The sequence below is a fragment of the Pelodiscus sinensis genome, chromosome 2 (assembly GCF_049634645.1).
Source record: "Pelodiscus sinensis isolate JC-2024 chromosome 2, ASM4963464v1, whole genome shotgun sequence".
Lineage (NCBI taxonomy): Eukaryota > Metazoa > Chordata > Testudines > Trionychidae > Pelodiscus > Pelodiscus sinensis.
In genome coordinates, this window is record NC_134712.1 from 49,177,172 (window position 1) to 49,192,367 (window position 15,196).

Genomic DNA, 15,196 nt, shown 5'->3' on the forward strand with positions numbered 1-15,196 from the left:
TTACTACATTCCTATAAATCTGCAAGTTGCTAAGTTAGAAAAGTATTAAACAGAAATGTGTATTTCCCCTTTGACATCTGAAATCTGTTGGGACAGACTTGTTAACAGTATTCAAATTTAAATGCTGGCCCTCGCCTCCATAAATCTTGCATAATGCTTATGCTTTTCCTTTTTCTTGGCTCCACAGTACCTGTCCATGTCCCCAAGCATGTCTTCTGCCAGAGTCTTGCCCACATTATCCTACAACAGCTTCAAAAAGCAGGATCCCCAGTCTCCTAATTAATCACAGATTAATTTTATTGGAGATTTCCCCCAAACATTCTGCAGCTAGATACCATGGATTCTAGTTATTTTAGAAAGAAGTGTCTACTCTTCCCATGCCACAGGTACTCACTCACAAAATCATGGCACTCTCTCAGCTGGTGAATGGACCCAAGAGGATTGCTGCCAGCTGGCACAGTTCAGAGTAGCTCCTAGGCTGTTCTAATCTGCTTTCAAGGTGATAGCCACATACAGAATCAGTTGTATTCAGCTTTATGTTAGTTCCCCGACCACAGAATCTGACCCTCGGTCTTTGAACATCAGCTATTTCCAGAGGCTGTTCTCCCACTTCCTGTAGCATCCAAAGGCTAAATTCTTAGCTAAGTCAAGGCACTTGGTAATAAACGTCTGTTCGATGTTTCTAAACTACATCATCCAATTCCCCATGTAGATTCTCTACAATACTTACATGGGGTAAAACACTTGGAACACATCCTCTATAAGACAGCAACAGGATCAAAGAGCCAAACAAATATCAGTCCTGCTCCAAACATGCCATGGAAACCTACACCACTTAAGGGATAACTCTGAAAAGATATGAAGATGGGGATTTTCAAAAGAGCCTAAGGTAGTTATTAGAGAGACACCCAAACCCCACAGAAATGTGTGTACCTAACTTCCATAAGCACCTTTGAAAATCCCAAACAAAAAACAAATCAAGCCATTAAATCAATGCATATCTGTGCAGTCTATAAACTTCTGGACTAGAACCATGCCATAGCAGTTAATTACAATACACAACTGAAAACTGGGTGCAGAAAATTTCTTCCTGTAGTAAATACAATTCCTTGTTTCATAAGAACTGTCTGACCCAGTATGGCCAAAGGTCTATCTTGCCCAGTATCCAGTCTGCTGACAGTGGCCAACGCCAGATGTCCCAGAGGGAGTGAACAGAATCTGTCATCTGTCAGGGATGGTGTAGACGGAGCTTGGTCCTGCCTTGAGGGCGGGGGGCTGGACTCGATGACCTCTCGAGGTCCCTTCCAGTCCTATTATTCTATGATTCTATGAATAAGGAATCTTCCAGCAATCTCTCTCCCGTCATCCATTCCCAGCCTGACAGAGACTAGGGACACCATCCTACCCATCCTGGCTAATAGCCATTGATGGACCTAATCTCCATGAATGTATCTAGCACTTTCTTGAACCCTGTTAAAGTCCTGGTCTTCACAACCTCCTTTGGCAAGGAGTTCCATAGGTTGACCATGTGCTGTGTGAAGAAAACTTCCTTTAGTTTGTTTTAAACCTGGTACCTATTAATTACTTTTCATTTACTATCTGTATCTTACTGAATTAAAATAAATAAATTATTCTACATAACGGATATATTTTAAAGCAGGGGTGGGGAACCTTTTTTGGACTGGGGACTGCTGACTCACAGAAAAATAAGTCAGGGGCTGCAGCAAGGCGATGAGGGGGTGGCAGGGGAATGCCAGTGTTGGCTCTCCAATGCTGGGGGAGACCTTAAGACAGGGGTTGGCAACCTATGACTCGCAAAGCCAAATATGAGGAGTCCTGTGACATTATAAATTAACAGATTTATTGGAGCAAAAGCTTTCGTGGGCAAAGACCCACTTAGTCTGAATCTACATGCATCTGACGAACACGGCTATCCCTCTGATACCTAAGGCCAAATATGGCTCTTCTGGAGCTCCAGCTCAGCTCCCCTCGCAGCAGGGAGCTTGCACTGGTGCTACCGCCTTACGGCTCCCCACAAGATGGAGCACCAGGGCTGACTTCCTGCGGGGAGAAGCGGGAGAAGAAAGCCCCAAGATTCCCCGCCAGATCCGTCATGCGGGGAACAAGCAGAGCCAAAAATAGCTCCATTTGCTGCTGCTTTTCTTCCCCCGTCTGGCAGGACATCCTCACAGAGACACACTTCTTGGAGACTTCCCCTTTGCTCCCATTGGCCAGAATCCAGTGAATGGGCATAGTGGGAGAACGTGTTAAATGGTGCCTGCAATGCGGCACAAAGACCTACTCTGAAGATATTACGTTAGGGCCAAAACCTATTTCATTATGATAAAATATTTTTTAGTAAATAAACTGAAAAATACAGGTAGTATATGGAATACTTGAGAAAGAGTATCAAGTTGGACGACGAAAGCTATTTAGTGGTGTTCATAAGTCCCATTTTCTGAGAATGAAGAAAAATGGGACCACAGATATAAGAAATTGGTTGATTTTTTTGGAAATCACCAAGGCAGTCTCTACTGTTATGTTTGCAAATTATTCCCTGACCGTAAAGGAAAACAAACATTTGTCAATGGGCACTCTAATCGGAGAAAAGTTGCAAGAGACATTGCTGATCATGAAACTATCAAAGTGCTTATTAATGCTCTGTGTAAGTTTGCTCAAAGATTTAAATTGTCTAGAAGAATTTATTCTCTATTATCACTTCAATTTGAAGCATGTTCTTATTGGAGGAAAGCACTGAGATGTGTTGTTGCTACAGTGAAACTGCTGTCTTCTTTGGGACTACCTCTAGTCAAATCAAAAAGGTAATGTCAAATGATCAATCTGTGTCAAATCAAAAAGGTAATTTTTTTAACTGGCTTTGAACATTAGTGAATTTGACTATTTTCTTAACGAAGATCTGAAAAATTATCAGTAGTGTCTCAAGAAAGACAATGAATTAATTTACTGGAATAGCAGAGCAGTGCAGAAACCAATTCACTGATGAAGTAAAGGACAACAAAGTACTATTCCATAATGACTGATTCAACACCAGATGTGAGTCATGTAGACCAATTAACATTAATTTTAAGATATTGGGAATGGTGACACTATAGAGCAATTTCTTTATTTTGTCCCATTAAAATCCCACACTTCTGAATGTCTAGAGACAACAGTTTTGGAAATCATTGCAAATTCAGGTTTGGACATAAAAAACTGTCAAGGGCAAAAAGCTTTGATAATTCCACAAATATGGCAGGAAAATATTCAGGTCTACAGGCAAGTCTGAACAATGCAAATCCCTCTGCTTTATTCATACCGTGTTCCAGTCATTCCTTAAATTTACTCTGCAATGTGGCAGCTGCATCTTATCAGGAAGCGACACACTTTTTTGACTTTGTTCAAAACACATATGCTTTTTTTTTCCAGTTTCCATACATCGGTGAGTAAACTACAATCACGCTTGGAGCAGGCAAACATAAGTTTTACACTAGGTGGTCTGCGCATGCAGATGTTATTTTGGCTTTGAAAATGAGCTATGATGTGATCAAGAGAACTTTATTAGACACAGCCACATCAAATTCTGAAAAACGATGTGCAAAAACTGAAGCAAAGGCCATAGCAGAAAAGTTTCAAAAGTATCGCCATTTTTATTTTATGGAACTGTTTACTTCAAAGAATTAATTACACCAGCAAATCACTGCATAAAGCTGATAAAAATTTATTGAATGCTGCACAATTGTTAGTCTCAGTTACAAGTTTTGTCATGGAAGTTTGCAATGACTATAGGTCCGTGGAAGCAGGAACATTTGACAAGTTCAGCAATACTGACAACTGGAAGTGCCTGTTAACAAAATATTACTTATGATGACTTAGTTAATGATTGGTAATAAAAAAAAGTGAAGAAAGAAAGCTATTGAATAAGTTTCTTCAGATGAAGTTAACTATTATTTTTCCATTCATACATCATCTATATATTTTATTTTTGCACATTTTTCACGTTGCCTTACTGCAAATACAAGCTTTCATCTACACCAGAAGTTCTCAAAGGCTATGTCTTCACTACCAGGTTATTTTGAAATAACTCTTGAACTAACTAACTATTTCAAAATAAGCTTATTCTTCTTCACAAACAGGAGTTATTTTGAAATAACAAGCTCATTATTTTGAAACAGGTTTGGTAGTGTGGATGTTTGCCTTGTTATTTTGAAATGCCCAAACTGTGCTCTGAGAACTGCATTCAGGTGGACTGAAGAAAGGTTATGATTTTTTTTATAAAGCACTCTTATCCAAAGCACTTTACTTTTAGATAGTTAGCTAATGGTACAAACAAGAAAGATCATTCAGTGCCCCATCAAAGTGCTCAGCAATTTTCAAGTGATCTGTGGGGAAAAAAGTTAGACTACAAAAAACAATGTACCTCACTTTATTTTCATTTACTTATAGGAGGAGGATGAAGAAAAAAATAATGAAAAATGGGAGGAACAGGAAGAGCGAATGTTCTTTTTCTTTCCTGGTCCCCATTGGGCCCTCAAAAATGAAACTGAGCACAGGGCCCACACTAGCTCTAAGTCAGCCACTGGATTAGGCCTTGAATCGGCAAGATCCTTAGGCACTTTTCAAAATCCCTGGACTAAGTGATTTAGGAATTTAAGTAAAGTGACGTAGGAGCTTAAATGCAAATGAAAGTCAACAGAACTTGTGCCACTAGGGCTACATCTACATTGCATCCCTCTTGCGCAAAAGCCTATGCAAATGAAGCACAGATATGCAAATGATGTGCGGCAATATGCTAAATATGGGGCCGTTTTTCCGCAAGAGGCTTTTGTGCAAAAAGGAGCAGTCTACACAACTCCTTTTTGTTCAAACCCCCCTCTTGCACAAGAGCTGTTCTTCCTGAAAAAATGAGGAAGAATGGCTCTTGCTTAAGAGGGGGGTTTTGCACAAAAAGGAGTTGTGTAGACTGCTCCTTGTTTTGCAAAAGCCTGTTGCGCAAAAACGGCCCCTAATTAATTATGCAAATGGAGTGCAGCAATATGCTAATCTGCACATCATTTGCATAGGCTTTTGCGCAAGAGGGACGCAAGGTAGACATAGCCTAAGTCGCTCAGGCAGTTTTGAAAAGCCCGTCTTTAGCATATGCCTGTATTTAAGCATCGGAGTCAGTGGGACTGCTCAAGTGTTTCAATAGAGGCATACGTTTAAGTAACTTGCTGAATCAGGACTATAAAATGCTTCAGTTGCATTAATTTTCTTGTTTTTCAGACATGGCATTTTAAGGCACTGAATCAAAAACATTCTTTTTCCCTGTGTTTTATTTGAAGCAGACAAACTGAAAGTGCTTGGAAGTATTACCCTCATTGACAACCCTTTTATCAATTCCTGCTCATGGCTGAGCAAACTTAATGTAACCCTAACCTCAACCTTAACCCTGTGAAACTGTCAATAATTGCTTTCAGCCTTATCTCCTAGAATAGTTCAGGATGAAGTACCGTGAGGAGTCTTTCAAAAATATAACTCCTATTTGAGGTATTTCATAAAAGGACTCTGCCTTCCTCTGGACTTCTCCCCCCATCACCACTCATGTTATCCCAAAAATACTTTTCCCCCAGAGGTGTTCCACCCTCACTCTGCCCTGAGGCCACTACCACCACTCCACCCTCTCTGCGCCTTTTCCCACCCTTGCTCCAACCCAGAGACCCCCTATCTACTCACCACTTGCTGCTCTGCCCCCTTCCCCAAATGCCAAACAGTAGTTTGGTTGCATCACCAAACAACTGTTGCTGATGGGTGCTGAGCATCCACTATTTTTCCCCATAGGTGCTTGAAGTTGGCACCTATGATGCAAAGGCCAAATTATGTAATTTTCTAGTGGAAAACATTTGTTACTACAAAATAACTATGGTAAGTGGAAAAACTGACCTACAGATATACCTTAAAATAGATATTACAGAGGGAAGACATTGCACTGAGAAACATTTTAAAAATGCATCTGTTCTACAAAGCTAGCAGTTACAATAATCAAAATATATTAATGCAACACCTTATAGATATGGCATTAAAGCCTCAAAGATTTAATATCCATATCATTCCAGCCATACCCTTGAAGGAGAAAACTTGATTTTAGACAGTGAGTGCAAATACTTAGTCTTGTAAAAACCTTCAAATTAGAAAATTAGTTTTCTAAAAATCACACCACCACTGACTACAACATGATGGAAGCTAAATGGCCAAAGAGATTGCATCATAGTGGCATATAAAGTGAGATTTCAAAGTAGGCCTCTAATTCCAGTTTGTCTCAGATCACTAGTAACTGAAAGACATAGGTTGTTTACACGCAAATTGGTGGTGTGTCTCAATCCAGAAGAAAAACTAAAGTCGGGTTTCTACATCAATAATCTCCGCTAGCTCAGCGGGAAAGCTCAGGATTAGATGTACATAGAATCGGAACTACCCTTTCACACTCTGACTCAGGGCAAAAGAATAATCAAGGGAATATGGGGGTAAGTGACAAACTGCCACTGCCAGTCCTGTATGTGTCCCACTGGCAGACTGAAGATTTCACTTTCCATTGCACCTTTCACAATCTACCATTATGCACAAACTCTGCTAATTTCACTTTTTTAAAAAAAATCGAAGTAAAAGAAAAGTGCTCAAATATACTTGGTTTACCTGAACTTGTGATTCAAATCTGTTTTGTGTTTCTAGAGTGAACCTAAACCTACTAAGTGCCAAGGCCAGCCCTGCAAAGGTATACACTCAGAGTCCCACAACTTTCAATGAGGCTTCTCTCACATAGTTCTCTTTGCAGGATATGGCCATGATTATGAATGATAGAGGGAAGCATAGAACAGAATCCTGATCTGTCAAACTCTGGGGCATTTGGGGATGAAACACCACCTTTCTTGGGACGTTTGGGATATGGGCAACACTTCCAAAGTTTGTTTAGTCATCTCAAAAGAATAAGCTGACAGGGCTAACTGAAAGGCACCAAACTTGCAGTATTCCAGCTACTGTTGGCTTATAGTGGTCTAGTGGATGGACTACAGCAACTAGACTCAGGAAACATGTATAGGTTCTATTCTTGGCTCTGTTGGTGACTGCAAGCAAGCCATTTCACCTTTGTGTGTCTCAGTTTCCCCAACTGTAAAACGGACAAAATGACATTGAGGTCCTTTATAAAGCATTTTGAAATCTGTTAATGAAGAGCTATGTACTTATTAGATTTAAAGGGGAGTTTGCGCCTTTTGTCCTTCCTTATGAAGTATAAAGAAGTTGAAAGGTGATTCTTTTCAAATGCAAATTCATAAAGAAAAAAATGAAAATAGGTAGAGAAGGGGGAAGCAAGAAATAATGAAGGTGTAGAATCCATGGTTTCCCACTATATCAAACTTTGGAATATCAAGTACAATGTCCTGCCTTTTAGAAAACTGTGGACCATGATGCTAGACCATAACAATCAGAACCAAAACCCCACACTCTATTTCCTATTTCCTAGTGATGTGACAAACCCTCGGTAACACCTTCTCCAATTTATAATTGGTTTACTTCCTAGTGTTACAAATAAACTGTAAGACATTAGATAGCACATTAAAGTTCTTTCAGTTTTGATTTGTATATTTGAGAGCCTTTTGCATGCAGCTGCCCTCATTTTCGTGCCTCTCCCACATAATAGGCAAGTGCGACTGGTGAACCATGGAAAATAAAACCATGGAAAATCACGAAAAACCATTAAAGCTCGTGATACCATCTACATGTTTAGTTAGTCTATAAAGTGCTACCAGACCCGTTTTTGTTTATTAAGTTTATTTCGCACAGACTAACTCGGCTTCCCCCTGAAGCAGCATGAAAAGTAGCCAGAGAATACACCAGCCTTTGAAACTGCCCAGACTCTCAAATGAAAGAGACCCAGCCAGCCCATAAGGAAACGCTCCCGCCCACAGCCACAGTTTGCCCCGCGTACACAAACACCGAAGCATCCTCCAGAGGTGTCACCACTAGGCAGGCGGTCGCTTGATCCTTTGTCCCCTCTTCCCCCCTCCCCAACGAGCCACGTGAACTGATGCTTCCCGCCCCCGCGCAGGAAACAGCTTGTGCCTCCTCCAGCCAACCTACCCCGTGCGTCTCCTCCCCGCCCACCAAACTCGCTCTGGGTCTCCACGCCCCAGAACAAGCCCAGCCGCCCAGGCTCCCCGCCACTCACCTGGAGGCGCCCCGGGAGGAGAACTCGGGCCAAGGCTTCGTGCAGGGCTGCTGTGCAGGGCGAGGACTGGTATCCCGCTCGCTAAGGCCCGCCCAGAGTGGCTCCTTGCCCGTGGTCATGGCATACGACACAGCAAATAGGGCTACTGCTCCCAGCTCTCCCGCCGCTCCCCAGAGCCACCCCGCGAAGAGGGGCGGGAGAGCTTCATTGCAATCAAAATAGCTAAAAGGCGCGGTGGGGAAACACAGCGGCGGGTGCGAACGCGAGCACAGCGAGGCGATGCCGGAGTGACCGTGCGGGGGCAACTTTAACTCAGCCACCTGTGCAGCGGCGGGCTCTTCAGTTACCAGCACGCCTGCTTTTCCCATTGCACCCCCGCGCCTGCCCTTCCGGCACACTTAACGAGCACCGCCTGGCTCTTGTGAGTGCTCAGCGGGCAGCCCCGTGGCCTTGCCTTATTCACTGCACACCCCCGGGCAGCGAGGCAACCCGCTTGGGGAGCCTAGTCCCCAGCCCTGCCTCTCCTGCACCCGGAGCCCCGCCCCATGCTAACGGCCCCCCGGGCAGCACAGCCCCACTCCTGTACCCCAAAGTGCCGGGCCGGGCCGCCCCAGCTTCCCCAGGCACTTAGCAAGAGAGCTGGGCAGCACAGACTGAGCTTCCCCGACAAGGGCGTTCGTGGCTCAGGCGGAGGAAACCGCCAGCCTGGCCCCTCCCACACAACGCCCGCTGTAGGCGAATTGGCGGCGGCGGCGTGTTGCTGCCCGCAGCGCCCAACCTCCCTGTGCTGGGGGGGGCTCGGGCCACGGCGCCGCCCCGCTCCCCGGTGCTGCGGGGATGCAGAGGCGCGTGCCTGCTTTCCCCTCCCTGTGGTAGGGGCGGGGCTGCCTCCCCCAGCCGCAGCCGCATCGCCCCCGTGCTCCCAGCAAGCAGCCCCTCGCCTCCCTCCAAGCCTCCAGCGCTGGGCAGGTGTCACAGCCAAACTGGCGCCAGGGCAGGGGGTGGCACAGATGGAGCGGCCGCTGCAGCCGGCGGACAGAGGAGTGTGGCCCTGGAGATGCACCACAGGCCGCACCTCTGGCACCAAAACAGACAGGAGGGGTCTAGAGCATAAGCAGGGCCTGGGCTGAGGGGATCATGTAGCAGGTTATCCCCTATGACTCCCCTCACCAGTCACCTTTGCTTTTTAGTGTGCAATTTCAGAGACCTTCAGCCTGATTTACAAGAGCACTTAGCACTTATATAACACTCATGTGTTCAAAGCTCATTGACTACAGTTGCAGCTGAGAGTGTTCAGGGCTTCTACAAATCAGCCCCTAGTTGTCTAAATTTGAGCACTCAAAGTGAGGAACACCCAGTTAGTGACCATCTGTGAAAAGTTTGGTGTCCCTGACTTGCCCAAGGGAAGCTGCAGGGATAAACACACTGTTTTTAGATGGGCAAATCCTATTCTCCTGCTACAGCCGGAGAACTGAAGGAGCTGGTCAGCTTTTCCTCCCCAAGCCCAAAAGGAGTTATATCCCCCTGATTATTGTAGGGGCCTATGCCCCAGCCCAGCAGAATGGGCACTGGGTATAACAGACCAGGGAAGGTGGTGAGTTGAAGGGGGGCTAGCAATGACTCACCCCAATGTGGACAGAATGGGCAGATAGGGGCTCTTCCTATCTGCAGGGCTAATCAAGGCTTTTCCTTTTATGGGGGGGAAGGCGGTGGATCTTCAGGGCTCCAGCACGTGGGAGCAGGTCTTTGGGCAGAAGGGGCAGGTGCCTGCTAATGTGTGGCATACGCCATGCTCATCACAAATACCATTTTTAAGCAGAACACATTTAAGATCACCTGCAAAAATCCTTAGTCCAAACACTGGCACCTTCCTGACTATTTTATAGTCAGAGATTGGAACTATGCTAGCATCCATAATACACAACTATGAGAGAGACTGATCACTGTTTGACAGACCATCGATTAATAAGATTAATCACGTACTGCAGTTTGCTCCAAACGGTCTGAGAAATTCTCTAAAATGCCTGACAATATCAGTGACATTTAAGAGCACTGGACTCAACTTAAAAATACCATTCACAACACCTGTGCTGAAACCATAGGATATCCCACTCATCAGCATCAAGACTTGTTTGATGAAAATCCTAGTATTAATTCATCAGAAAAGAAATACATTTTGTAATTAGCAAAATGATTCCTCTTAGACAGTGGTGCTCAACCTTTTTTCATTCGCAATCCTCCCCCCTCCCCCCCCAAAAAAACCCACACCAGGAACATTTTCTTGCAGCCCCTTTAATTTCAAATTCCGGTCTGCTCCCCTGCCGCATGTACACCGAGCCAGGAAAAGGTCAGCCGGCCGCTGCAACCTCCCAGGAGGACAGCCGCGACCCCCGACCCACGGATTATGCACCACTGCTCTAAGAAATAAACATGAGGCTTATCACCTGCTTAAAGCCAAAATTCAAAGGAGCATGCATGACTTCAAAAACAAGTGGACGGTCTCTGAGATCCAGGGTTTAATAGACCAGGATGATGATAAACTTCCTTCAAGCAACGAACGCTACATATGGGCCAAGTTCCAAAGGCCTAACTCCCTTACATTCCCAGGATAGCTCCAACCTGCCCAAGGACAATGTAACCATTAAAAACACTGGAAGTAACACTTTGAGTGCCTGCTAAAGGACAAAATCCATGGTCTCTGAAGACACCATTGGCTACGCCTACACTGGCATGATTTTCCAGAAATGCTTTTAACGGAAAAGTTTTCCGTTAAAAGCATTTTCGGAAAAGCGCGTCTCAATTGACAGGACGCTTTTCCGCAAAAGCACTTTTTGCAGAAAAGCATCCGAGGCCAATCTAGACACGCTTTTCCGCAAAAAAGTCCCAATCGCCATTTTCGCGATCGGGGCTTTTTTGCGGAAAACAGTACTGTGCTGTCTACACTAGCCCTTTTGCACAAAAGTTTTTCGGAAAAAGACTTTTGCCCGAACGGGAGCAGCATAGTATTTCCAGAAAATCACTGACGATCTTACATGAGATCGTCAGTGCTTTTCCGGAAATTCAAGCGGCCAGTGTAGACAGCTGGCAAGTTTTTCCGGAAAAGCGGCTGATTTTCCGGAAAAACTTGCCAGTCTAGACACAGCACATTGAGTTTATTCCACAATCATTTCTGAGGAACCAGCAGAGGGAAAAATTGAGAATACGGGAGACAGTTGCCAGGCTCTCAGTTCCTGTGTCTTATCCCCCAACATCCGGGGGAAGCGCCTGAAGGCAGAGTCCTGCTTAGCCCTACAGCTCTGCAATGGAGCATGGTCAGTGCAGATGGAATCTTCAGAGAATGTATCTGTCAAATTCTATAACAAGTCTTTGCTGAGCATGTGAAAACTGAGATTTTTCAGAAATTTATAAATTGGCCAAATTTGATTAGTTTTTCCTGGGACCAGCAAAAGGTACATCGTAGGCACAAATGCTACGCCACCTCAAGCCCACACCAAAGCAGGAGAGCACCAGAGCTCCTCTATGACATGGCTGTAAAACTTATTTAAACATGAAAAAGAAAAAATGTATTTTTCCCTAAATCTCATGCTATGAAAGAGCAAAACCATTTTTGCTGAAACTTTCCCCAAAAATCTGGGCACATGTACAGGAAATTTCCGCCTGAATGGTTACATTTGGCAAAGGAAAGAGGGTCTTATCATGGGAAGTGATGGACAACCTCATGACCAGGCAACACTGTCAGCTTTGCCCATAATACAGGAGAAGAGCTAAATAAACATCACACTGTCAATAGCTATGTTGCCAGCTCTTGTGATTTTTATTGCAAGTTTTGCAACATTCTGTGTTTTTTCTTAAAATACTAGACCCTGAAGTCCTGTGATTGCAGGAGAATTTCAGCTTTCATATACAACTTTTCTAGCCCTTATGGCTGCAGATAACCCTAAATATTCTAAAACCACTAGGCAAATGAAAAGATCTCCCCCCCCCCCCAGCATCTTTTTAAAATGTCATGTGATTTTTAATCCAAATCTGTGATGTTGGGGTATCTGATTTTTTTTTGAATACTAGGGAATAACGCATTAGCCTCATCAAACTGCCAAGCAAAAGCTGGTTTACAATTTACCTCCCATCCTCAAAGACAATCATAGATGGAAAAGCCTCAAATCATACAATGCAGGATTATTGATGCTCCTTTGGCAGTTGATTTTCTCTATAACCTTCTTATTTTTAATATTTTTACTAATGCTGTCTTACAGTGCCAGCTGATCAATATCATCCACGGTTAAAGGGAAACAATAACATTTTCCTCCCCAATCTATCACAGCAGCCACCTACAGCCTTTGGAAATCCTATAACTCTTGGATCCGGTAAAGCAAGCCCCCAGTGGCCAGTCTAGTGCAGCACCACCGGCCCTAAGGCAGCTGTCCCACCTCCACTGCAGAAATGAATCTGCGCCTGTAAACTGTTTCTATAGCAGCAGCAAAGCTGGAAAACAGAGCTGGGCAGAGGTAGCACAAGTTTCCAACCTCCCAAGGCTTCTAGGCTGATATTCTTCTGCTCTGCTCCTCCTGAATGATACATGTAGGAGATGCAGCCTGGTAAGTCCCAAAGCCCAGCAATGCTGCTTGTATGCCTGTGAATAACCAGTGTGTCACCAGTGCTGGGGGGGGGGGGGGGGAGAATCTGGGGGAGGACTGTCCTTGAGACTAGGCTATAATGAAAATACTGCTCTGATAGAGGCAAGTTACAAAGGAGAGCATTTGGCCATTTTACTTTATTTTCAGACAAAAATGGGCTGTGGCATAGAATAAAAATGCCTCCTCCTCTCCCCCCACTGTACTCAAACTAGGGATGTTAAAATGTGTGTAATCAGCTAATCGAGTAGACGATGGAATTTCCATCAACTACTCGATTATTCAATAAGGAAGGAAACTGCAGAGGCGCCGCAGGGTTAGCTCCTGGCCCTGGGAGGTAACCCCGCTGTGGCTCTGCCTTTTAAATGTATTAAGAGCAGTCAGGCTCTTAATATATTTAAAAAGCAGAGGCACAGCGTCTGGGACCAGGCACAAGCTGGAAATCAGTTGATTCCCGGCTTACGCCTGGTCCCCCACTACACATCTGCCTCCCCTGCCCTCCCAGACGGTGCTGGGAAGAACCTGCTTTTAAGCTGGCTCCCCCCAGCCTCGGCTTCTGCTCCCTCCCTTGCTGCCTTTCTCTCAGAGGCAGCAAGGGAGGGGGGAGGAAGCAACTAGTCGAGTCACTACCTGACTACCCGATAAGCATGTCTACTTAATGTTTCACTTTACTATGTATATGAATTGGAGTGTGCATTAGCAATATTTAGGATGCTTGAGTTTTAAGAAATTTTCTTCTCTAAATACAAATTCTTACTCAAAGCCACCCCAAACTGTCTCTTTTTAAAATAAAATATGTGAATTTCAGTGAAACAAGTGCTTGGTATTAATCACAATTAAAGATAGTCTTATTTCTGAATATCTGTGACAAAGACAACAGAGTGAGTCAAAACTGTCAACAAGGTTAAAAAAACCATTGTTCAGAAACCTAGAAGGTGTATATTATAATAACACAGCATAGTCAAACATAAGACCAAAAAAACCCCACAGGGTGAGAAGAAAGAATGTCAGCCCAATTCTGCTCGCCTTGTTCATGTGCATAATACTATTACAATATTGCAATCAGTAGGATTAGATCCATAGACAAGGTGATCAGAATTTAACACTTCAAGATGTATCTAATCATGAGGAAAATTGATTCCATGCATCAAACCTTTGAATTTTAAAGATTATGTCAAATATCTGCATCAATGATATAGTCTGGTGTATATAACTGAGTGTACTGCGTCATCTTTAATTCCAGAAAAGTCAAAGGAATTCACTACTTCTAAAATGACTCACGCACACAACTTGGCACCTAGTTTCAAGTGAGTAGAAAAGCATAACAACATCCCTTAGGGATTTTCTGTGAACTCTATTTCAAAAAGGTACTTAGTGAAGACTTGGATGGACAGCACTGAATTATAGTCTGACTATAGTCTGAATTATAGTCCTACTGCTGGAGCCCAACTGGTTCTTAACTTGTATAGATCTCTGACTTTTTGTACACAATAAAGCTACTAACAACTCTTCCCCAAATTAAACTACTTTTTAAAATTGCTTTCCTGGCATATGAGAAGTTTAGAATCCCTTAGTGTCTCGTTTAACAGGTTATTATTTAGATCATCTCAAAAGTGTGTTAAATGGCTTGTTAGTGTAGACAAATGTCAGAGTCCATGTCCCAAAGAATTTACAGTCAGACAATGTATAAAAGGAGGAGACAGTATAGAAGTTAGGAAACAAGCTACAGACTAACAGTTTCATTTTGCAGCACTCTGGCCCTGATCTAACAAGGCACTTAATTTTAAATACAATTAATTTCATTTGACTCAGTAGGACTATTCACTTAAGTGCTTTGCTGGGTTGAGGCCAGAGCAAAGATGTTAAGCTTTCCCCTTTCCCCCCCAATTTTCTAAGGTCAGGTCTCTCATATACCCCCCTCTGAGAGGGTAACAATATATCTATGATTAGATTGCCACGTCTTACTAAATAAAGTGCACTGTCCATCATTGCAGGGTTTTTCCTCACATACACCCTGATGAGAACTTGTGTGCCATTAGGAGTATGTGTACTGCAGTTTGAAAACCACTCATAAAAGATATGCAGTCACTCACTTGGTCACTGCAGTATCCAGCCAGAGGGAAGGCAGTAGAAGAAAGTGTAGGAGAGGAAGACATACCTCATGCAGCAAAGTCATTAGGAAAATGGTATTGCATTGTGAGCTGCTGTTGTGTTTGCAAGAGAATCCCAGAGGACCCAAGGTAGTGAGGCATTTATGTTGTTTTAAATGTATCACTTCTCCACATAGCCTATCACAAAACTAGATTTTTTTTTCTTTTTAAGGAAGCTTGAAATTCCCTGTTTCTGGGCAAACTGGATTATTATA

At 43.7% G+C, this 15,196-nt stretch overlaps 1 protein-coding gene across 3 annotated transcripts in view; it reads left to right on the plus strand.

Annotated features, from left to right (window-relative positions):
* The first annotated feature begins 12,684 nt into the window (after positions 1-12,684).
* The window catches only part of LOC102445697 (uncharacterized), a 42,517-nt gene continuing 40,005 nt past the window's right edge, over positions 12,685-15,196 (plus strand). For 2 of the 3 annotated variants that reach the window (XR_003091597.2, XM_025190841.2), the window contains exons 1-2: positions 12,687-12,795; positions 14,075-14,138. Coding sequence is in view for 1 of the 3 variants with exons in the window: in XM_025190841.2 (XP_025046626.2) it covers positions 12,786-12,795; positions 14,075-14,138 (74 nt within the window). In the remaining 2 variants the exon portion in view is untranslated. Of the gene's footprint in view, positions 12,796-14,074; positions 14,139-15,196 lie in introns of all 3 variants that reach the window. The other variant, XM_006135275.4, reaches the window with a different exon arrangement.